At 33.3% G+C, this 24,937-nt stretch overlaps 2 protein-coding genes across 2 annotated transcripts; one reads left to right on the top strand and one right to left on the bottom strand.

Annotated features, from left to right (window-relative positions):
* Positions 1-4,724: 4,724 nt before the first annotated feature.
* On the top strand, positions 4,725-10,943 carry LOC126698733 (uncharacterized). The gene is made up of 3 exons (XM_050396148.1): positions 4,725-5,091; positions 9,218-9,369; positions 9,983-10,943. Exons 1-3 carry the CDS (start codon positions 4,854-4,856, stop codon positions 10,658-10,660), a joined length of 1,068 nt encoding a protein of 355 aa, XP_050252105.1. The 5' UTR covers positions 4,725-4,853; the 3' UTR covers positions 10,661-10,943.
* A 991-nt stretch (positions 10,944-11,934) lies between these two features.
* On the bottom strand, positions 11,935-18,850 carry LOC126699873 (probable serine/threonine-protein kinase At1g54610). The gene is made up of 8 exons (XM_050397842.1): positions 17,362-18,850; positions 16,180-16,464; positions 15,185-15,502; positions 14,750-14,977; positions 14,535-14,635; positions 13,301-13,415; positions 12,933-13,217; positions 11,935-12,632 (listed from the first exon to the last, which is right to left on the bottom strand). Exons 1-8 carry the CDS (start codon positions 17,827-17,829, stop codon positions 12,465-12,467), a joined length of 1,968 nt encoding a protein of 655 aa, XP_050253799.1. The 5' UTR covers positions 17,830-18,850; the 3' UTR covers positions 11,935-12,464.
* Between the last annotated feature and the right edge of the window lie 6,087 nt (positions 18,851-24,937).

The following is a 24,937-nucleotide window of genomic DNA, read 5'->3' as shown; positions in this document are numbered from 1 at the left end:
CTTTCTCTTTAACACGGCCTGCGTAGCTCCGTTTGTTGGCCACCTCTTCCTCCCTCCAAGGAGAGATTCTTACATTATATAGCCCTTCTCATTTGATCCTGACTTTCCATCTGTTGGTCAGGCAGGTAACTACTTGAGTGCGTGTCCCATCAGCCGCCTTCCCCCACCTTCTGTTAGTTGCAGTAATCGAAACCATACTATTCAGGGGTCCTTTCCCCATTAATACAGCCAGGACGTTTGTTGGCGCATTCAATGCGAAAGTGACAGCTTTTCCTTGAACCGATCCTACACTGTACTCCCGTGCACGTTCTACTGTACTCGCCCTTTCTTCTGGGAAGGCTTTGGGGGCTATTTTTGATGACGTGCCGTTCTTCCCTTCTAGGTTTTGGGATGCCGAGGACGATTACATTTCTAGGCCATTTGGACTTTCGTTGCATGTCCTCGGCAACATTTCTCCTCGGCGCGGGCCTTGGGCCCTAATGTAAAGTGGGCCAGGGTCACAAATTCTCTGGCCCCACAATTTCTTTTTTAATAAAATTTCAATCTATGACAGATATTTTTGATGATTGCGCTTTTTATAATCTGAGCAATACATCAATTGGTTTTTGTGTAAGCGGTGATTGAATCCATATCCTTTATTCCACGTTCATACCCATCATTAAGAAAAGTACAGAAGTTAAAAAAAAAAAAAAATTATGGAAACATCTCTATATGTGTTGCTATCGTTTTCAGCCTTATCCAATTTTATAATTTAAACTTACATTTTAAAATGGTTATTGGTGTGGCCAATCTGTTAAATTTTAAAATGTAGTATAATACCCAATACCACTTTGTTTTTATATTCTTATTTAAAAAATGAAAAATAACCAAAGACATAATTTTAGTATTTTTTTTTAAACAAGATAGAAATTATATTTTAACCCAATTTAAGTGTATATGTATATGAAACTTTCTCTTGGAGACTTAAACTCCAATCCTTACCTCCCACACCTCACAAATACTTATACTGGTGGAGTGACTATCGCGTCAAAAGTGCACGGTGGTTTTTGGTGCATTTTTATTCACACTTGTAGGATACAATAATTATAGGCTATTTAATTGTTCAAGGGTGATTATATATATATATATATATATATATATATATATATATATATATATATTTATTCAAAGTAATAAAGAGATTAGGAGGATTCAACCCAAACTTTATGGGAGGAAGAGGTTCCAAGTGACCTACAAATTAATAGCAATTACAAATTTTGGAAAAAAGGCAAAGTTATTATTATTATTATTTTTTTTTGGCAAAAGTTTTACAAACTAAAGTGATATTGATAATACACATGATTAGTGACACATCAACATAATAAATAATTTTTTGAATTTTTTTTGTGTGTTTAAAATTTGACACATCAATCTTTTAGGCTTATATGTAAATTTTGTTGTTACATCACTCACAAATTCTTATGTTTAAAACAACCCGAATTATTACAACGAGATTAGTTGAGCAATAAATAATTTAGCCATAAAACTAAGAATTTGAAACTAGAAATAATTACAACTAGTCTCAAAATTAAAAAGAGTTGATTATAAATATCAAAAAACTAGTTAGGATTAAATGTATATATTCTTTTTAGTTGTTCCATACTACATGAAGCAAGGAAGTCAATACCGTACTGGAAGCTGTATCGGTTTGACCACCGGTACTATATATTTCGAGTACTGGTCAATACCGGTGTACCGTTTCAAGTTTACCGTTATTATATATATATACACACACACCAATATTAAGTGACTCCACCAATATTCAATATTATGGGACTCCACCAACATATATATATATATATATATATATATATATATTAAATAATTTTGGAGCATATATTAAGTGACTCCACCAACATAGATTCTAATTGCAACATGGAAAGAGAAATTTCAAACACTCGGGCAGCAAACTTATATTTTGATTAAAACAAAGGTAGCAAACTTATATACATGAATGTGTGAATGAAGTAATGGCGTGAGAGTACTGATGAGAGAGCTGAGATTTTTTGTTGCAAAACAGAGAGAGTGAGGGAGAAGAGAGAATGAGGGCTGCTGCTTGGGTAGTGTTTAGGGTTAGAATTAGGATTTAAAAATTACCATGTTGCCCTTAAAAAACTACCACAATTACCAAAAAAAAATACACACACAGCATTTCGTGTTTCGGCCCAATATCTATTTACCGGCCAAAACAGCCAGAATTCGCCGATACGGTCGAGATTTTTTCTAGTACAAAATAGGGGGTGTACCTGTATTGGTGCACTAGCTGGTACGGTACGGTATCGGTAACACTGACATAAAGTCATACTCATTAGTCATTATCACTTAATCGGTATGTCCTTTTTTCACTACTATTTTTTGTCTTCCATTATCTTTTTTATTTTTTCCATCAATTTAAACCAACTCACTTTTTTTCATTGGTGTATTAATATTTATTCTTTAAACATGGCCAAACAATCTAAAATACTATTTTATCATTTTTTGCAACAATAAATGTTACCCTTATCTTCAAACAAATTCTCTCAATGGAGGGTAGTGGAGTTTATAGAAGAATATAAGGAGGCGCAATAGCACCTGGCTGTCTAATCGACGGCCGCAAGAGGTGCTACCTAGAGTCCACCACCAAAGAATTGCTTCAAACTCAACTTCGATGCAGCTATCCTCAATGACATAAACGCCTCGGGCTTCTGCGCAGTAATTCGCAATGAGTTGGGGGAAGTGATGGTTGCCATGACGACGAAGGGTCCATCGGTTTCTAACAGCGAGGGGGCTGAGGTGCTAGCGTGCCGCAAAGAATTGGAGTTTGGCATAGACTCGGGTTTTGTGGAGTTGATTATGGAGGGTGATAATGCAATAGTTATGCAGACAATAACATGTTCACGGGCTACTATATCACGTTTGGGTCACTTGTATGGAGATATCCAATGTATCAGTTCAGGCTTACGAGCTGTGTCAGTAAGTTGTGTGTGTCATTTTGCCAATTCTGTGGCTCACTCTTTGGCTAAATTTACTAGAGGAATTGTGGATGAGATTGTTTGGTTGTAGGAATCCCCCCTACCTGCGTTAGAAGCATTGTATCTTGATTCATTTTAATTGAATGAAGTTGGTTCTACTTTCCAAAAAAAATAACAAATTCCCTTATTCGAATCCCATCTTTCTTTGTATGTTCACTCATGTGTCTTAACATTCTCCTTTACCTACACTCTTTTTTATGAATATGTTGTTTTTTTAACAACCTAACATTCAATATCATAGAGCATAATTGATCTTATAGTCGTCTTTATAAAAAAAAAAAAAAAAATCGTTTAACTTAACAGGTATTCTATAATATACAATACTCATGTTGTGCTTCTCCTCTTTATCCACCATACTCTTATCCTATGATTTACATCATCTCTGTTATCTCAATCTCTTTGAATTATTGATCCAATATATCAAAAACTCCTATTGTTTGATATCTCTTAATCATAAAGTCTTAGAGCCCTTTAATCCTTGTTAGTACCTTGACTAAACTTACATTTCATCTACTATGTTTTGGTCTTTCTTAAAAAAAACCCCTTCACATTCTTCTCAAATCAATGTAATGAGCTTATTTATCACTGTCATAGTTCCAAACAAATATATATATATATATATATATATATATATATATATATATATGAACTTAATGTTGATCCTTGATTCAAACTTATAGTTATATATAGGAAACTTGTATTGTCTTAAATTGTTCTCACACTAATTACAACTCCACCAGACCACCATACCTATTTTAATCAATTGAATAATAAATATATTTCGGAGTTTTTTTTTCTTACAAAATCCATTCACATAACCTCTTTAAGGACCCTATAAATTGAAAAGGGTACTATTAACATGATAATTATTCAAGAAAATCTATAGACACAAAATTTGACACTCACTAGTGCCGTAGATTGTTAGTAATAAGTAAAAAATAATGTCTATATTGACCCGAAATAAAAACCAATACATGCTTGTCAACTCAACTGTTGTCAATTTTTTATATATGTACCATTATTCTAATCATTCATATCTCTCGCAGAAACACGACATCTCTAGAAACCCTATTAACATACTTGGTTTTTAGTCAAAGTAACGTTGCATACACACAAAAAAATTGAAAACTTTTTTCATGAGTTGACAAAATTTTTATTTCAATTCACACATATATCACTTCTTAACTTATCAATGATAAATTTTTTTTTTTTAGAATTTATCAATGATAATTTTGACACATCAACAGTGTCAATTTTTTTGGCGTACTTAGATTTTCTCTTTTAGCCATGAGAGAGAGAGAGAGAGAGAGAGACCAATGATAGTTGTAAAGTGGGGCCTTAAATTACCCGCCGGCGCACATTAATGCAAGATGCACTCAAAGTAGCACTAACGTGAGCTTACAATGCGCACAACAAACAAAATCCTCCACACTCATCACCAGTGCCAACCCATGAACCATGACCCATCCACACACACAAACACAGTCACTCTCTCTCTCTCTCTCTCAAATACACAATTCGGTTATAATAAGGCATATTCTCTTTCTCTATTTCGCTTTCAATTTCTTTCTCTCTCTCTCTTTCTCTGTTTTTTTTTTTTTTTTTTTTTTAGTATAAAAAAAAATATATTTTTTATATATATCCGTTACTGATTATCTCTCCCTTCCTTTACTTTCTCATCGTTTCCAACGTCATACAGTGAAAGAGAAAAAGAAACATACACACAGAGATTGAGATAAAATCGGAATTTGGTTTTCAGGGAAAACAAAATCTTTTGGTGGTAGTGGTGGAGGAAGAAGAGGGATGGATCTGTGGGCTGTGCATCATGTAAAGAACACGACCCGGACCCCTGTCTTTCTCAGGAACTCGTTTTCTGAGAAACCCAATTCCTGGCACTTGGGAAAACCCAATTCTTGTAGCGGAGCTGACTGTAAAGGCAAGGTCTTTGAGATCAGGGTTTTGAGGAGACGCAGGATTTCCACTTCTTCTTCTTCGTCCTTTGCTGTTAGAGCTATGGCAAAGAAGAATCATGAAAATTCCGGTATTGGGTTTTCTTCTTCTTCTTCTTTTTCTTTTTTACTTTGCTTGAAATTTTGTTGGATTTTTGGTTCCTGGGATTCTTCGAATTGGTTTCGTTTCTGGGTTTGTTTTGGTTTGATTGATGTATGTGTTTTTTTATTGGGTCTTATGGTGTTTGATTTTTGTTTAAGGTTGACTTTTTTAGTTCTGTTTGCTAGCTGACATGTTGGAGGGTTTTTGAAAGGAATGGTTTTTATGTTCAAAAACTCATAAACTAAAGGACTTGAAAAAAAAAAATGAAAGTTAGAATTTTTATGTTCGAAAATGCCCATCAACAAAAACTAGAAACTTTATTTTTATTTTTAGTTTTAAGGCTTTTTGGGTGTCAGAGAGTGTGTCAATTAAGATTATTAGCTAGAAGCAAATGGGACTGGAATTGTTTGAACATGTGAGAGTATTCACAGAAGGTTCAATTTTTATTAGAGGCCGTGGGAAGAGATGGTAAACAGAATTGTTATTGTGGGTTGTTAAATATGTTGGTGCTTGATGTGAGAGAGTGACTGTTGGTTTGAGACCGTTTAGATATTGGGCAGGCAAGTTAGTTGGTTAATTACTGAGATATTACGTTATTATATTAGGTATCTATATAGCATTGAGGACTGATTTGAAAGATTTCTGATTACATAAAAAAAAAAAAAAAAAAATCTCCTTAAGGTCTGTAAAGTTAGTTAATCTATAGCGGAAAAATAAGGGCTGGATCTACTAGAGGTTTCAAATTGCTTGGAATAAACTTGCTCAGGTTGGTTTTTTAGCTAAATGGACTAGTTTAATCTGAGATTTTAATATTTTGTTACATGGTTGAGGCGGCCAAAAATGGTAGTGCTGTTGAATTATAGGCCTTAAGAGTCGTCTATTTAAAAGGAAAAAAGAAAAAAGAAAGAGGCTATAGAGTCTTAGACATGGTAATTCAATAATCACACACTTCTTGTCCTTTCTTCTTTTTTTATATTTGTTTCTATTTAGTTGATTTAGTAGCATCAATGTGGAGACATGATGTTTTCTATGGGAAAAAATGAATTGAGTGGTGATGTTCTGTTGTCTGGAAGCAGAATGGGTAGCTGTTGATGTTTGGCTGAATCACTGAAAGAACCTGACCCGATAGCATTAGGACATTTGAAAGCTATGGATTTTATTTTGCCCCATGTGGATGATATGAGTTGCAGAACCAAAGCTCATTCAGGGTTGTTTTTATGTGATTAATATATATTGTTTGATCTTTAAATCTGTAGAGGATCACATTCTGGGAGTTCTTATATTTTGAAGCTTGTCTATCTGGTTGTTAGAGATTTCTTCAATCTCATACCCAAATGTCTAGAAGACTAGAGTTAAGAGTTTCTATACTTTGAAGAGCAAACTCATATTCTATGTGTGATCTCTCAATGCACAAGGTTTTGCCTTTGTAGCTTGTTGATCTATACAAAAGCACATTTCGTGGCATCTGACCAGTGCCACTTTCTTGCACCGGATTCTAGATAGTTAGCTGATCATACTTCATACGGCTTATAACTTGGCTCTACCTAAATTTTTTTTGTCTCCTAGATCTAGTTTAATAAAGCAATAGTTAATGCTTCCATATCCTAGAATTCTCTTCATCCCTAATATGGTAGGTGATTCACCAGATTGTAAAAGCTGGTCTCTAAAGGCGTTCTGGATTACAAAAGAATGCATGGGCAAATTTAATCAATCCCATTCAGGAGATGCAGCTAGTGATTTTTTATTAAGATTTTGAGTGATGATTTGGAATGAGGGACCAGAAACTACCTCTTTTGCTTGAGAAGAAAGGATTTAGAAATGAAATGAGGAAAAATGTTATGCCTCTTTATTTTTAGCTTACTTGACGATACTCTGTAAAACAAAACTAATAGTTTTTATAGTTTGGTGCTACGAATCTTTTAAGCAGGGACAATTATGAAAGCATCTTTGATATACTTGACATTGAAAATACGTTGTTTATATATATATATATATATATACATACAAATTGTGGGAACATGTGCATGTGGATAATGCCGACATGAAAGAAAAGATGTTTGCGCGTTATCAAAACATGTAGTTGTCATAATTGATGCCTTGCCTTCCAAAAATTCTGCAAGGTGATGTTGTGTGTGCGCATGTGTACACGTGCATTTATGTGCATGCATGTGTGCTTGTAGCTTTGTTAAACTAATGCCGTAAAATAAGTATACATATGGCCGTATGGATTGCCAGTTTACTGTCTTGCATAATATTTTATTCTATTGCACATCTTTACTTACCACTGCATCCTTTGTTTTTAGGGTCTTCTTCTTGCCTCTGGCACCTTGTTTGTGAATCATATTACAAGTAATAGTTTTGATTCTAGCATATGACTAAACAATCTAAGCCATCTTTCTCAGAGCTTTGCTTTTAAGCTGATGCTACTTCTCTTCTTGTCAATGCGTTCATATTTTAAAATCCTCTTCTTAAAATCTTTTTACCCGAGTTGCACTTATCGATCTTTCTTTTCCCATTGACTTTGGTTAATATTATTAATCATAAAGCATGTTCTGCTTTACAGATTCTTTTTTTTCTTCTTTCAATTTCTTTTAATAGGTATAATGCAATCACACTATTTAGACACACTTCTCTGCCTGCTTTGGTGGGATTCTGACCATATCCCCTTCTCATGAATAGTTTATTCAAGCTCGCCGTCATCTTTTATTACTATTCCCTTGTTTTTTCTCCCAGTTTTGTGATGTTTTTTTTAGTCTTGTTACAAGTTTAGCTTAAAATTTAACAGTAATTTAGACAATTAAAATATTGTATGACTGTATGATCAGCAAACAGATAGGGCCTTGGTGTAATCTTTGGCATAAGCTTATTTTGATTAGAAATTTATCTTCTCTCTTCTATTTCTTCACATGTTAGTAATAGTCTATTATACTTGTCTCTGATTATATTGATATATTTGGCTGATACTTCTTTAAGGCTTTATATCATTGTTCCCTTAAATGTTTCTCTTTCCCCCATAAAAAGAATCGTTGGCTTCTTATAAATTCCACCATTACTTATTTTTGTTGTGAAAATGTTAAATGATCAACTGACGCATGTGCAAATGATTTTTTCATGAAATTTTTTGAGTCTTTAATTTCATTTTTAATATTTTTCTTAATTAAATATACACTTGCTTCCTGAAAGATAATGTGTTCCACCACTTTGGATAGAAGACATGTTTTGGTCACCATGTCAGAATCTGACATGTTGGTGCGTAGTTGCTGTCTATGTATGCTAGGTAACAACTCCACTAGAATTGTATGCCTAGACCTTGCTTAAGTTATTGTCTACTCTTTGGGAAAAATAGCGTCCTACCATTATAAAGACAATACATCCAGTTTTGTGGGTAGAATTTAGGGTAGCACTGGAGGATTTATGATGTTTTCTCATTAGTCACAAATTCCATGCGCAAAGATGATTGAGGGACCTTGAATATTGATCGAGGATTATGATTCATGAAAGTGTGGATTTTTTTTTCTAGTCATTCTTACGAATTGGTTCTAGGTGTATCAACTATGGAAATCAGAATGTGTTCTTCTTCAATGCAAAATGGAATGTTATTGCAAAATAGTTGATGTAGGACAACCTAGGCTTCCCACCTAGATTAGTCCTACCATAGAACCTTAGGCTTCCCACCTAAGGTGTTTGGAATCACCACCAAACAAATACTATGCAATCTCTACAAATAATCTCAATAATAATAATAGTCTATAAAATACAAAAGGAACCATCTAGAGCTTTATATACAGCTTCCAGGAATTACAATGATAAAAATAAACTCTCTTAAACAAATCCTTAACCATCTCAAATACTAATACGATTATCCTAACAATCTCAAATACTAATCCAATACTAAAGATAAACCTAAATAAAGATAACATAAATGATAAAGATAATCTCCACAGATGTGTTATCATGTGGTGTCCGCACCAATAGTGCAGATGTTAACGTTCATATGGTACTAATTCTCATTGAGCATGGAGTAGGATCTGATCTATTTTTGTCATTTTATAACTTAAAAATTGAATACTTAAATGTGACCGAATAAGAAATATTTTGTTGTTAATGAAATACAGGAAATGGTGATCGTTCTATTCCAGAAGGAGATGGGAAGAAAAAGAACAATTCTTCTGATGGAAACAAATCCAATGACACTGCTTCCAATAAATCTGAGCGTACAAGCTTGGACTGGAGAGAGTTCAGAGCGAACCTATTTGCTCGGGAGCAGGTGATATATTTCTCTCTTAGCATAGCTGTTATCTTCCTGAAATTGAACGGTACTATTTGTAAAGTCCCAAATGTATCATGTGTTTCACTCAATGTGATGTACAACATTAAGGCACTGAGATAAGAGCTTTTTAGAAGTGCTAATGTTTGTATTAGATTGACCCCATCCGTTATGGGCTTGTCTGGTTTGTTGTTTTTAATTATCTAGCCTTCCATGGGAGGGTAAGGCTATTAATTTGGATAGTTTGTGAAAAATTTCCTTACATGCCTTAAGAGCTGGCACAGTGCTGGTTTGTTGGGTCAAATAGTCACCTGCTTATAATCTGATTCCTCTGGGGTTCATTAGGTTTTGATGCCTGGCACAAATCTACCAGTTTGCAATTGTGGTGGATATTGGTTTGAGAGTTAAATTAGATGAGATTAACCTCCATCTATAAGGTTTTTGGAAATTTAGGCCCCCCTTTTTGGTTATGCGAACCACTTGTAAATGTTGAATGCTTGTGTGATTTAACAAAGTAGACAAGATGGTTCAAAATCATGCTTCATAAACTGTAAAAATCACTTTTATTCTTTTGTAGAATTAAAATTCATACTCAAAAATGATTATTTTGCAGGCGGAAAAGGTTGAGACTGATACTCACAACCAGGATGTGAAGCCCCATGAGTCCAAACCTCTTGGCCTTAAATGGGCCCATCCCATTCCAGTACCTGAGACTGGCTGTGTCCTTGTTGCCACAGAAAAACTTGATGGAGTGCGAACTTTCGAGAGAACTGTTGTTCTCCTTCTTAGATCTGGAACCAGACACCCACAAGAAGGCCCGTTTGGGATTGTCATCAACCGTCCACTTCACAAAAAGATCAAACACATGAAACCCACTAATCTTGATCTAGCAACCACCTTTTCTGATTGTTCCTTGCATTTTGGGGGACCTCTTGAGGCAAGCATGTTTTTGTTAAAAACTGGGGAAAAATCAAAGCTTCCTGGATTTGAAGAGGTGATCCCAGGCCTGTGCTTTGGTGCTCGAAACAGTTTGGATGAAGCTGCAGTGTTGGTAAAGAAGGGTATTCTTAAGCCTCAGGATTTCAGATTCTTTGTTGGTTATGCTGGGTGGCAGCTGGACCAATTGAGAGAGGAGATTGAATCTGATTATTGGTATGTGGCTGCTTGCAGCTCAAATTTGATTTGTGGGGCTTCATCAGATTCATCATCAGAAGGTTTGTGGGAGGAGATATTGCAACTAATGGGTGGTCACTATTCAGAATTGAGCCGGAAGCCTAAGCAAGATATGTAGTTATTGGATGAGCCTATGCTTGTTTACTAAATAAAAACCAATCGAAGAGTTGAAGGGAGACATGTAATCAAATTATTAGTAAAGCCAATTGTACAGAAAGTTCTCTGGCTTTTCAAATCAGTAGATCTTCTTTCTGTTTCTTAAGCCTTTTGTTTTCCTTTTTCCCCCGGTTCTATTTTATTTTATTTATAATTAGAGAACCTTATATGTTTTTGTATGTAATGATACTCTTTAGGTTACCTCATTGATAAGAAGTTAAGCAATTACAAATAGCTTTGTAACAGTGATGCAGTTTATTTCTGTAATTGGCTAATTGATCTAGTGGTACAAGCTTTAGACATCATCAGAAATACTTGTGGGGAAGTTTGAGTCTAATGATGATAGTGATTTCCTTTGTTTTGAAATAAACTTCCACAGAGAGTAGTCATGATTCAATAGGTTAGGTGCAAGGGATACCCAAATGGATCCAGCACCTCTTGTGGTTCCTGGGCACTGAGGTTTGAATTCCACCAGCTTCTCTCCCTATTTTATTGGCAATACACACACACACACACACACACACACACACACGCACAATGTTAGAATATTTGCAAGAGGATTTATTGCTGTCTTTCCAAGGATCAGACTGAAATAAGGAAAATAGTTGTCCTCCACTAAACTTGAACAATTTGAGCACCTCTTAGCTGGATCATGTACGTATGCACTTTAGTTATTCATGAAGGAGGTGAGAATGTTTCTAATGCTATCAACATTATTTTAGCAAGAGTTGACACCATCAGAGAGAACAGGTCAGTAGGATGCAGGAGATGCCAAAAATATTAAATCCCTGAATCCAAATGACAATGATTATGTACACTGATCAAACTGCATTAGCATTCACTAATTTCTGCAGCCATTTGATGATCCATCAACAGAAGCAGTGCAGGTTTATACTTGTGGTAACATTTTTGTGGAAAATATGACCAGGCTAGGAAAGTATCTAGCTCCTCTCCCAAGACTCAGCAAGACCAGAACTGAGTAATTGTCAGATTCTGTATTTCTTTTTCCCAGCTTCCCTGTAAGATGTCTTTACATTGTTTGCAAAATTTGTGTAGGCTACTACAGAAAATGTAACAAATCATTTCAGAATCTATTAAGAAATTGGGGCTCCCAAAAAGTGCTTTTCTCAATGTTCCCCCCCACCACCCCCTCTCCTCTTTATCCCTCATTCTTTTAACCAGTAATTAGTAATTAGTAATTAATGTTGATCAAAAAATAAAATTTAAGATCTAAGATTTATTACTCATCAAAAGCTGGTAACTAATGCCCAAAACTGTTAACAGATTAGCACACGTGACTAAAATTCTGTATATTCCTTTCTCGTAAGTACAAGTAAAATACATGAAAAGAAAATGAATATTTATACATTGCATGTATATAGTGGCTTCAATTGAACAAACCCTTTCTACTATACAAAGCAAAAACCTGCACATAATGTCTAAGCAACCAAAGAAATAATCACAGATCCTTCTAACTTGACAATTTCAAAGCAACCCCGCAGCACATACAACCGTCTGAATGCCTTGTTTTCTTCTCGTCTTTTTCTTTTCTTCTTTAGGGGAGGAAGGGGGGGCAGAACTATAATCACCTTATTCTTGGTTTAAACCTTAGTGGCATATTATCTCTATTCAGTATGTGGTGATCACGAAAGAAGCTTCCGGCTGGCATGCACGATAAATTCACTGGTCAGAACAGCCAGGTCATAGAAAATCCATTCCTACCAAGGAAGAGAAGTTTCAAATTTTGAGAATCATGAAACATTTCTTTAATGGTAACCATCGTAGTTTTTATTGGTTCTGGTCTTGTCAAGTCGTGCTTTACGAACAGCTTGTTGGATTTGTCTCTCATGCTCTTTGAGCATATCTTCAATGTTTCCTCCTGGTGGCATCAACGGTCCAGAGTAGTGGATTCTGTTCTTCTTTGGTACATATCCCTGTAATCAAACGAGAAGAGTCAGTAATCTTAAATACTTGGTGATAACTCAATATCAGGAAATAAATGTACAAAAAGTGTATATTTTGCATTGGAAAACATTGTAAAAATTCTTGGCTAAATAAAAAGTAAACTTACAAATTCGTCAAAATATTATTATATAAATTGAGTGCTGTCACAAGTAGCTTATGTTATGACAGCCCAAAAGTTCATGTATTAGTTTTCAGGTCCACAGTTTTGACTTGTGAAAGAAAAGTACATAGTTAAGGAAGGATTATGAGCAGAAAAAGTTAGTTATTACCATTCCAGGTTCTTTTCTAGCTACTCTTTCATCTTTATGCGGAGAATTGGACGGGTCTGCAGCTGCCGGAGGCATGTGAGACTTCTGTGCCTTTGACTCACCATTGTATCTTGCAGGGGCTCCCGGCCTGTTCAATGATGATCCTACTAAACTAGTGTGTGCCACTGAACTAGAATGAGTGTAGCCATTCTTCCTAGCTCCTCTAGGTGGCTCCATCCGGAAACCAGACCCACTTTCCTCCGTGGGATCGTACTTGTGACTGGAGGTTTTGGGATTAGTCTGCCCCTGTCATGTTTAAGTTAGCCAGATGAGTGAAATGAAAATTACACTAATAATAATTATTAGTTGTCATTCAAGCCTTAAAATACCTTCAAAGAAACATCTCCCTGGGCGTTGAATTCTGGTGTTGGCACTGCCTTGGCATCTCTTAAACCCCTTCTGACAGAATCAGCACCACGTCCTTTTACATTTTCAGCTTTTCTCCTGAAATAAAAAAGACTGCGTTTATTGCAACATCCCAATAAAATTTCAAGGCATCACCACCTAGAAATTTCAACAAAATCTAAAAAAAAAAGGGACTCTAATTTCAAGCTCTGCAAAATGTTACATTTGAGGCTTCCACACAAATCAATCAATATCAATATATACATAAAAGTAGAGATCTCATGTTGGACAACATGGGATTGTGCCAAGTGGCACATTCTTTGAAGTTCTTTTTATTTAGGCTTCTTCTTCACAGAGTTTGCATTTATATTAAATTAGTAGTTCATTGAATCAGCTAATAGAGTAAATGTATATACTAATTATCTATAGTTGTGCATTAGTTATTTATATTAAATGAATTTATAAGATTATTTTAATAAACTTTATTTAAGAAATAATTTTTAGTTGGAATAATAATATTAGATTTACAATATGACATTATTCCTTATGTTTAGTTGCCTTGACAAAAATTGACACAAAAACTAAAAAAAAAAAAAATTGTGAATTCACTAAAAATTAATCTTAACCCTTTAAATTTCCTGATTCCTTTTAGTGACATGTGATATATATATATATATATATATATATGTATGTATGTATGTATGTGGAACTAACATTGTGTTATTTATTTTAGGGTAAAATATTATTTTGGTCCCTAAACTTTACCAAAAATTTGTTTTTCATCCCTAAACTTTAAGAAGTTAATTTTTCGTTTCTAAACTATTGAAAAGTTCATATTTCGTCCATAAACTATTGAAAATATTTTATTTATGTCCTTAAATTTTACTAAAAGTTTGTTTTTCGTCCCTAAACTATTGAAAGAACTTTTTAAAGTTTAGAGACGAAAAACAAACTTTTAGTAAAGTTTAGAGATCAAAATAGTATTTTACCCTTTATTTTATGTAATTAGAAAGATAACTAATAGAATGAATATATTTATTTTGTTATATTAATTATTTTAAGTATAATGAAATTTTAATATCATTTTTTTAAGATTTATATGAGAAACAATTGATATATTTTTTTTTAATGTGAGGAACAATTGATTTGAAATATGGTATTCTTACTAAAATTTTAGTTGTCTTTGCAACTATTGAAACAATGTCCAACAAAGCATACCTTCTTTCTTCCTCATCTCGAAGCTTGGCATCAATCTCCTTGCTTGGAGGATATTTTGGTAAACTTGATGGCTCACAAGGTAGGGGCTTTGTTGTGAAGAACTGAAATGGAAAAGTCCAAATTATAAATCCAATAATTGAAACACACATAAATGAGGTTAATTACCTCAAGTTAGGCGTAAGGTCCAAAGGATACAAAGGAAAACTCAAAGTTACCTCACTTCTAAGTGCAGATGCTGCTGATCCTCGTTTCTCTGGTTCTATTGAAAGGAGTTTATCAACAAGAGCCAAAGCAGAAGAGGGAAAGTCTTTGAATGTGTCAGCAACAAAACGCCTGTATCGATGTTGAGGTTTGAAACTAGTTGCATGAGGCAATTTTGATTTTTGCCAGTAGTCCTCAGAGGGTGACCCACAAAGCTTAAAAATCTTATGCATTTGTTCCACCTAGTAATAGTTGGGATGTTATTGACCACCATTAAAAAATATTTGAAGGAGTAAATGATATGTTTTTATGTTACTACTATATTAAAATAAATTCAAAACCAGGATCAGCTCTGAGTTCTCAGTGCTGATTAGCATAGATGATGATGTTCCTTACACCTTACAAAGTATGCATACAATCCAAGCAATTTAATCCTATAAGGGGATTACCTCTGTTCTTCCAGGCATAATAGGCTTCCCAGCAAACAGTTCTGCTAGGATGCAACCCGAGCTCCACATATCAATAGCAGCCCCATACTCTGTAGCCCCAAGCAAGAGCTCAGGTGCTCTATACCACAGAGTTACAACACGGCTTGTCAACGGCTGCTCTTGATCAGGCTCATAAAAGGTGGCCAAACCAAAGTCTCCAATCTTAAGAACTCCATTATTGTCAATCAGAAGATTTGAACCCTTGATGTCTCGGTGAAGAATACCACGACTATGGCAGTGCTCAAGGCCACAAAACAACTGTTGCATGTAACATTTAATCTGCAAGCACATCGTATAAATATCAATTTTAGACTAGCATCATTTCGAGCAAAGAAATCTGTTAAATGGAACAAGTAAAAAAGGAAAATTTCATGTCAATCTTTTCCCCATATGAAAATTACAGAACATGAAGAATGTGGGCACTGGGCAGAAGAGATGCCAAGTGCATATAAAATTCAAACTTCTGGTATTTGTTGAAAAAGTGAATCCCCTCATTTCTTTTGGCTGCCAAATTGCCAGAAATGATTTATTTCCATGAATTATAAAAAGAAGAAATTAATGAACAAGAAAAAAAGACAAGGCAGAAGCTTAGTATCTTGATCATAGTGAAAAAATGCCCAAGGCAAAATAAATTTAATCAAAACCTCCATATAGCTTTGAATATTCTTCTTTTTGTCTATTTCAACTGGCTAGGTGTATCTCTCTTTTTAAAATAAAATAAATTAAATTCATCAAAATATTTGTAATTGTTGAAAAAGAGATTAGGAAAGCTCTTAATGAACCATGAAATGTCTACCATTAACTGCTTAGTATATTACAGTCCAAATATAAATCTGGTAGGTCCACCATGTACTTTTTCTTTTTGGGCCTGAACACCCTTTGCATTAAGAAACCATGCTCAAAATCAAAATGGATACCTTCAAATTTTTAAGAGTAAGTGATAGAAGAGAAGGTACCTGTGGTTCGGTAAACTTGATACTACGTGTTGCTGCAAGCCCAGCAAGGTCATGGTCCATGTACTCAAAGACAAGGTACAAGCTGCTTGACATCCTTGATGTAACTATTCCCTCAAGCTTCATAACATTTGGATGGTCAAGTTTACGCAGAATATGGATTTCCCTAGCCATAAATCGTACACTTTCTGGATCCATATTTAGAAATCGAACTTTCTTCAATGCAACAATTTTGCCAGTGTCAAGGTCACGAGCCTTATATACACTGCTGTAAGTTCCTTGTCCAATCTGCATTAATAGCATCCCATCTGGACATCAATATATAAGATATTGAACGAGCCTATAACTACAAATCAAAATCCTATACCACAAGAAGAAAAACGATACCTCTATCTAGTAAAGAGAATAATTTTAGTTCCTGATAACACTGCCATGCTCAAATTTCACTTAGAACTTAAAAAAGGAAGAAAAAACTTCAAAGTTTTTGAATATTTATCACTATGTTGAGATATCTTACTTTGATTGAAACTACAATTGCTAACCCCTCATTTTTTTTTTCTCCCCCAAACTACTCAATTTTCACTTAAGCAACGTGTAAGCAACATATGTATATTGAACTTAGCATTTTCAAGGAAATAACAATTAAAGTCAATATATTCTAACTATAAATCTTAAGGAGTTGCAATACTTTCACATCCTGTTTTGTATTAATAAATTTTGATATGTTATTTTAGTTATTAAAATGGGATGAACCTCATATTTCTATCAAGTTAAGATATATAAGCTTGTCCCACTCCACCAATTTTGTTTCCTTTCATCAGTATCTCATTTTAAGAAATATTTATTCCTGAAAAGAAAAAAAAATCTCATGCAGTTTAAAGAAAATGATATAGAAATATCATTTATACGTAGGATTTTTGTTGGTTCCTAGTTTATGGTTCATATGATTCTCATGCTAAAATCCATGTACTTATCAGTATCACAAGATCGCATACAAGTCTCAAACATGATGACAAAACTATTCTTTCAAAACGGCCACTGACATCAACAAACAAGGACAGTGTTTCAATAGTAGAGGCCTATCTCAAAAAGAGATACAATCAAAACATTATCAACATGATAAAACAAGGCATGCATTGCACTCAGTAAGAGACATTGAAAGAAGTGATCAATTAGAAAACTAACTTTGTCTAACTTCTCAAACGATTCTGCCCGTCGAGGCACCCAACCTTTGATGGCTTCTCCTGCAACTGCAGTTAACCAAGACGGCCACCCAGCCGCACTTTGCTCCCCTTTACCACCTTGGGGCGTGCTAATTATCTTAGACACCTCAGAATGTCTTCCACTTGATCCTAAATCCATTGTTGCCCATCTTTGGTGATGGCCATTGGTTGGTCTTTCCACAATCCTTTTTTTCTTCTCTTCAGTGTCCTTTGCTGACGTGATAGACCCCGAATTCACTGTTGAGGATGCCTTAGATTTCGGACGAAATGAACCATCAACTCCTCCACCACCTATTACCTCTACTACCACCTCCTGTCTCTTAGAGGGAGCTGGAGCTATCACTTGAACTGACTTACTAAGCTCCTGCGCTCTCTCCCAATCAGCAATCTTTTCAGCGTCTGAGGCTCCTTTGGAGCAAATGCACCCCATATTCTCACCTCAGAATGTTCTAAACATATACAGCAGCAACAACAACAACAACAACAATCCCTTTTGCAATGTTATAACCAATAATCAAATGGGTAGACCTGCATTTTTTTTCCTCAAAAGCCAAAGCTTCCAGTGTCAGCAAATCATATTTCCTCAAATTCTCAATCTGGGTGCTCTCAAATTCAATTTGAAACCAGTAAAAGAATCAAGATTCTGATTCTTTTTGAACAAAGAAAGCCTACCCCTATTTATAATTGCAATGCAATATGATTGGCCTTAGGTTCCCAGACCCTTCAGAATAAAGAAGTTGCAGCCTCAGAATTTTCTTCCAGCAGATCAATGCTCCAAAACTTTAGAGAACCCAATTGTAAGGTTTCAATCTTTAATCACAATGAGGGTGGGAAGGAAATCAATGAATCCAAGAATTGTAGAACAAAAGAAAAAGAAATGTGACAAAGAATGTTATATACTGTAAAATTTCAAAAGTTAAATTGTACAATAAAAATCAACAAACAACAATACAATTTCAAAGGTTCAAAATTGATCTTGAAAAACCCAGACCAGAAAATCCTGCTTTGAACATAAAAGAAATTAAAATGTGAAAAAAAAAAAATGAAAAAGAAGAACAAAAAACAAATATGTTCTTGATGCAGGAGTTTCTGGGTTGCAGGCTTTTTCTGCTTTTGTTTTCAATTAAAGAAACAATCAAAAGAGTTCAAATTAATGTATTTTTCCTTTAGTATATGCAAAGATTAGAGATTGAAGAAATGCAGAGGACATTAATGGAAAATCTCAAAAAAAAATTGTATAAAAGTGAAAAAAGAATTGAAAAAAAAATTAAGGGTCTTGTAGATTGCCCTGAGTTGGAATGTGGGTCATGTGTGAGAGAGAGAGAGAGAGAGAGAGATTTGCGGAAGTGGGTTAGTCCTAGAAATGCGAAAAACCAAAGGTTTTTGGGACATGACAGAGTGGTGCTTGTTTGAGCTGACCTAGCTTAACTCTCTCTATCTCTCTTGAGAGAGAGAGAATCTCCAAGGAAAATGAACATGTATCTAGATAGATAGATACATGTATAATGTATGAAACAGAAATGGGAATGTTAGGAATCTGTGTCCTTCTGGCAGAGACACGTAGAGATTGTAACTTGTAAGAGCGAGAGAGAGAGTTTGTGACTGTTTGCAAAAAAAGAAAAGAAAACAATGCAGACGTGCACTGCAGTATGTAGTAGAGAATCCACGTGTATCCATGTCAACTTAGGACTACTTGGCTCCACCTCACAAAATCTTTTCCTTTAATTTGTTTTTAATTTTATCCAAAGAAGATCATTTTTTTTTCCACTCATCTTAATGATTATGTCCAATTGTTAGGTTTATATTTTTGTCACGTGGCTTTTGAGGCAAATCACCTCATATTTCTAGTGATGGCAGGCCCTCTTCTTCTCAATAAGGAAATCCATCACCTAAAAATATCATCTCCAAAACACTTGTTTTTTTGTTTTTGTTTTTGTTTTTTTTAGTATTATAGTCACTTTTCCTTTGTTAATACGGCTAATGTGTTTAAAATTTGGGTATTATTTTATTACTTTCTTTCTACTCTATTTATAAAGAAATAATTAAAAAAATAAGGGTAAATTATGTATTTGGTCTCTATCCTATACATCATATTTCAATTTGGTCCATAACTTTTCAATTGTGACAATTTGCTCCGTAACATCTCAGAACTGTGTCAACTTAGTTTCTACAATTATTTTTTGTATGAAAATTGATAACGCGTTTAATGGCTAAAATAAAAAATTAGCTTTCATTGATTTGAAAACACACTAAAATTTTATTTTAGCCATTTACTATGTCATCAACTTTCATCCAAAAGATAACGACATGAACTAAATTGACACGATACTAAAATGTTAGAGATCAAATTGAAATATGGTGTATAAAATAGGAACCAAATATATAGTTTACCCAAAAATAAAAATAAAAAAATATTTAAATAAGGTGATGAAAGAATAGAAGATATGACATAAGGTATATTATTAAATGATGTGTTAAAATAGATAAAGTAATTTTTTGATGTGTCAAAATAGCATTTTTTTTAACACAATTGATAATAATGCTCTTAGAGTCATTTCATTAAAGATGGCAAAATACATTCCTTGAGAGAAGAAAATGATATATATATATATATAGGAAAATTTTATAATATTACTATGTTTTTTTAGGGTATGACCATTATAGGTAAGTATTATGATCTTAATAATGTGTATTAAAGTATTTTAATGTCTATCATTCCCTCATGAGTATAAATAAAATGATACGATTAATACGGTTGAAAACTTGAAATAAACCATTTTCATCACAGTGGATATCATATCCTAGGTATACCATATAAGACAAATAATTTGGTTCACTTTACCCTTTGGGAATAGGTGAAAGAAATATCTTTCCATCAATGATAAGTGGGAAAAAAAAACAATTTAGTCATAGTTTTGTAGTCATGGTTTTGGTTGTAAATTAGTTGTTATGGAAAAGCTGGAAAATATGAGTAAAATGGAAGTTTTCTTCTTTTTTTTCGAAATATATAAGTTTTAAAAGTTGTTACCCCAAATAAGAGATAGTTATTGTTTTCAACCAAAAAAAAAAAAAGGTTATTACAATCATTTTAGATAGAAATAGATTAATTATTTTTTTAACAAATTTTGCAAATTATTTTATAACAAATTAACCAATTTGAAAGCGAGGAATAAATTTTGATTTTAAATTTAATGAAAAAAAAAATTCTTAAGGAAATATCTTATTCAGAAAATAAATTTCAAAATTAAATTTTTTTAAAGAGATTAAAACTATTGAATATTGATGAATCATGAATCTAAATTCCCAAATGGGCCTGTTTTAACCCATATTAGATTTATTGTCAGGCGCATAAGGTTGGGGTCACATAGCCCATACGATTATTACAAAAAAGAAAGAGGAGAAAGAGGAGAATACGGCCCATAATGCTGGGAACTATTTTTTTTTTTTACAGTACTTGATTTCAAGGATATAAAGTCTCCGTCTAAAACTATCACAACCTCGTTTCGCTTATTCATCACTCTCATCAGTCTCTCGTCTCTCTCACTCTCACACTAGATTCATTTTTATTTGGGAAAAATGATGATTATTTTCTGGTTTTACATAAATTTTTTGAAAGTCTGAGGATAATCATAGCAGCAAGCTCCATCATAAGCAGGGGTGCTTTTGCTCGTGTATTTCATATTTGTTACTTTGTTTTACCCAAGTTTTGAGTTATGTCCATATCAGAACTGCTACTTTCTTTTTCTTTTTCTTTTTTGTGGTGACAGTGTTTCTTAATGGATGCAGGCAAATCCTTATTTTTGACTATGTAATTGTGATTGACTCTGATGAAGAATTGGACCTGGCATCAACGGTAACTACTCCGGAAGGTTCATAATCACTAGTTGCTGCATATGAAATACATTATTCTGAATTGTGCATGTATTTTCTCCATGGTTTTGTTTGCTATTCATGTAAGAGGTTTCTTTCCCTTGCTAGCTGCGCTTTTCAAATCTCAAATTATGTCTTGAGCTCGGACGGAGTAGTTTTGGTAGAAGAAGAGAGCGAAATTCCTTTTTGTTGTTGTTGTTGTTGTGGAAAAGCTAGGGAGAAATACTTGCTTTTAAGATAATAATTGTCCCTATTTTTTTCCCTCTTGATACATGTTTTGTTTTCGGCCAACCCCAAAATTGTGCATGCATTTTTAAACTGTACTTGATATCGTGTAAACAAAACCAACATCATATCACTTCTATTTATAATTTATTCAAACATTACTGGAGAATCAATCTCATATGTCTCTTTTATCAAGTTATTGGGATTGAAACAACTCCATTAGAGTTTAATTATCATTGCATAATATGCTTATTCATTGAGCTAACTAATTTGTGCTCTCAGCCTACGCAATTTATTTTCGACATATTGCTGATGTTGTGAGCTGAATTTAGTGCTCTTAGCCTATATATATATATATATATATATATATATATATATATATAAATTTTTTTTTTTAATTTTTTCAATGACTGGTTTTGTGAGCTCAAGTGTGAACTCCTAGCCTTGGTCTTTTTTTATTTTTTTTTGGTAATTGATGGTTGTTTTTGTGAATCTTAGACATGTATTCCCAACCACAGCTATTTTGTTAAGGACAAAACTTAGGTACAGTACCTTAGGTGTTGTTCCTTAAGTTTTCCTCTTAAGATTCAGTCTTGTGGCTATTTAACTAAAAAATACACTTTTATTCAATGAGCAAAAATCCACATGGCATAATCTTAAAAGGAAAAACTAAGGAACAACACTTAAGTACTATACCTAAGTCTTACATTTTTTATGGTTTGGGGTGAAATTTTGTAGAAATACCGCTTATATAGTTAAATGCCCAATTGAGTAGCATAACACAACTGTGAAATGAACCTTTTTTATGGTTTGGGGTGAAATTTTTTAGAAATACCTCTTATATAGTTAAATGCCCAATAGAGAAGCATAACACAATTGTGAAATGAACCCTTACCCCTAGTATCATGAGTAAAATAGATGTTTTCATTTCTTTGAAATATATAAATTCCAAAAGTTGTTATACCCAACAAGGGATAGCTATTGTTTTCAACTTTAAAAAAAAAAAAAAAGAAAAAAAAAAAGAGGAGGAATATTTTTTATAAAATTACAACCATTTTACATAGTAATAGATTAATTATTTCTTGTAACAAAATTTGTCAATTATTTTATAACAAATTAACCCATTTGAAAGAGGGGAATAAAGGTTGATTTTAAGTTTAGTGAATAAAATATTCTTGAGTAAGATCTTATTAAGAAAATAATTTTTTTTTTTTTTTTTTTTTTTTTTTTTTTAAGATTAAAAATTATCTAATTAAACTATTGATGAATCATGAATCTAAATGCTAAATTCCTAAACTAGTTTATTTCATTTGTTTGTAATTAGGTTGGTTCAATCCATATTAAATTTATTGTGAGGCCCATAAAGTTGGGTTCCGTAGCCTATATGATCAATACAAAAAAGAAAGTGAAAAAAAAAAAAAAATACAAAAAAGAAAGAGGAGAATTCGGCCCATAACAAATGGAACCATTTTTTAAATGACACTTGATATGTAGGAAGTAAAGTACAGTCCAAAACAGTGTATATACTGTTTTAAAGAGTGGGTTTTAAAGGATTAACAATTGCATTAATAATAATAAAAAATAATGATGATCATGATGTTGTTGAAATTCATAGAGAGAAGTTTCTCAAAGAAAAAAAAATCATAAGAAGAAAGACATTAAGATGATTAGAAAAATAAATATATTAAAATGTTTATTAACCACAATATCAATACTTTGACCTGTCAATTATAACAATAAAATAAAATAAAATAAAATAAAAAAGCTCTTAACCAAAACATTAAAATTTGTCCAAAATAGAAATAACAAAAATATTGTATACAACCCATAATGGACCAAGCTAGATTTTATCTCCTCATCATGTATATTCTCAACGTTTGCCTGACTGCTACTACATTCTTCACTAATATTACTTCCTGAATTGTCCAAGTTATGCTCACCCCATTCAAATTCCTCATCCTCCTTATCATGTTTTCTAATAAAATTATGCAAAACACAAGTAGTAACTATAATGTTTCTTTGGTCCTTAATGTCGTAAGATGTCATTTGTTTCAAAATTTTCCATCTATTCTTCCACGCTCCAAAAGTTCTCTCAATTGCACTTCTAAGTGATGAGTGAACATAGCTAAACCTTTCTTCTAGGTGATTTCCACGACCAGCTTGTCGAAAATCTAGAAGATGGTACCTCTGTCCCTTATAAGGTGTCAAATATCATTTCCTTACGGGGTATCTAGCATCAAGTAAATAATATTTTCCTAGTAAAAGAAAAAAAAAACACACATAAGATGTGCATAAATAATATCCTTCATATATATTTAATATAAAAAAAATTATATACTTGGTGATGGTTTTGAAAAGTTGATAGATTGTTGACGAATAACATCTAAGAAAATACGTGTATCATGTGCTGCACCTTCCCATCAAACTATAACAAATGTGAAAAGTAAATTAAATTCACATGCCACCATCACATTAAAAGTTAGCACACCCTTTTTATTATAATATGGAGTTTTCTTGTCCTCTGCAACAACAACTTGGATATATGTATCGTTAATGACGCCAATACAATCCTAAAATAAAATACAAATTTTAGTAATTTAGTAAATAATCCTAGCAATGATTAGAAGCAAATTATAATGATTGAAATGCATACCTGAAAATGTGGCATGTACAATGTATTCTTTTGTATATGTCTTGGAACTACACTAAATGTAAGGTTAGAAGGCTTGAAGATATCCATTAACATTATATTAAGGCGTTTCAAAACTCTATGAAAATGTTTATGTATAGTCTTACCAGAATGTTAGGATCTTTCTTGGACTAACTTGTTACATGCTCCTTGTCCAAGTATCATCAAACACATACCTACTGACTCTACAAGCCTAACATGCCTTGTGTGCCGAAGTCCATATGTATGTTGTAAAACATTACACAATTGAAGGAAAATATGTGGCTTCATTCTAAACATTTGGTGACATTTTGCTTCATTATTAGACAGACAATCCATCAACCACCTATAGCTAGTTTGTTCAGAATCTCTACAAGGTCCTTTATCAATCTATTTCATATAATATGTCATTGCCAACAACAACAAGATTATATAATTCATCATCATCTTCCACATCATAAGAATGATCATCATCACTATTATCAATATAATCATTGTAATCCATATGAATGACACCTATAAAATGATAACACAAAATTAGATAAATCACAATAAGTAAATTGTTTAAACGATTAAAGAAATAATATCCATTAAAAATGTTGTTAAAACATCCCAACAAGTTCAAACACACCCTAACAATCACATTATTCAGATGACAAAATAATAAACCACGAAAAAACCTCACAAAAAACACATTTTAAAGCAATTGTCTTCCTAATTAATTAGTGCCAAAGTTGTGTCCCTATAACAATCTTGCTTCCTCTTTCAGAACTGA

Source organism: Quercus robur, chromosome 9, assembly GCF_932294415.1.
Source record: "Quercus robur chromosome 9, dhQueRobu3.1, whole genome shotgun sequence".
NCBI classification, from domain to species: domain Eukaryota; kingdom Viridiplantae; phylum Streptophyta; class Magnoliopsida; order Fagales; family Fagaceae; genus Quercus; species Quercus robur.
The sequence above is the reverse complement of the archived record's forward strand: the minus strand, read 5'-3'. Positions and strand labels throughout refer to the sequence as shown.

What these genes read in the sequence shown, in the direction of transcription:
- LOC126698733 (XM_050396148.1), top strand. Translation starts at nt 4,854, where the DNA reads ATGGATCTGTGGGCTGTGCATCATGTAAAGAACACGACCCGGACCCCT. An exon ending in GAAGAATCATGAAAATTCCG is followed by an intron (nt 5,092 to 9,217) that starts GTATTGGGTTTT and finishes AATGAAATACAG; the next exon opens with GAAATGGTGATCGTTCTATT. An exon ending in ACCTATTTGCTCGGGAGCAG is followed by an intron (nt 9,370 to 9,982) that starts GTGATATATTTC and finishes ATTATTTTGCAG; the next exon opens with GCGGAAAAGGTTGAGACTGA.
- LOC126699873 (XM_050397842.1), bottom strand. Translation starts at nt 17,829, where the DNA reads ATGGGGTGCATTTGCTCCAAAGGAGCCTCAGACGCTGAAAAGATTGCT. An exon ending in CGTTTGAGAAGTTAGACAAA is followed by an intron (nt 16,465 to 17,361) that starts GTTAGTTTTCTA and finishes CTATTAATGCAG; the next exon opens with ATTGGACAAGGAACTTACAG. An exon ending in AGGGAGATGTTTCTTTGAAG is followed by an intron (nt 13,218 to 13,300) that starts GTATTTTAAGGC and finishes TAAACATGACAG; the next exon opens with GGGCAGACTAATCCCAAAAC.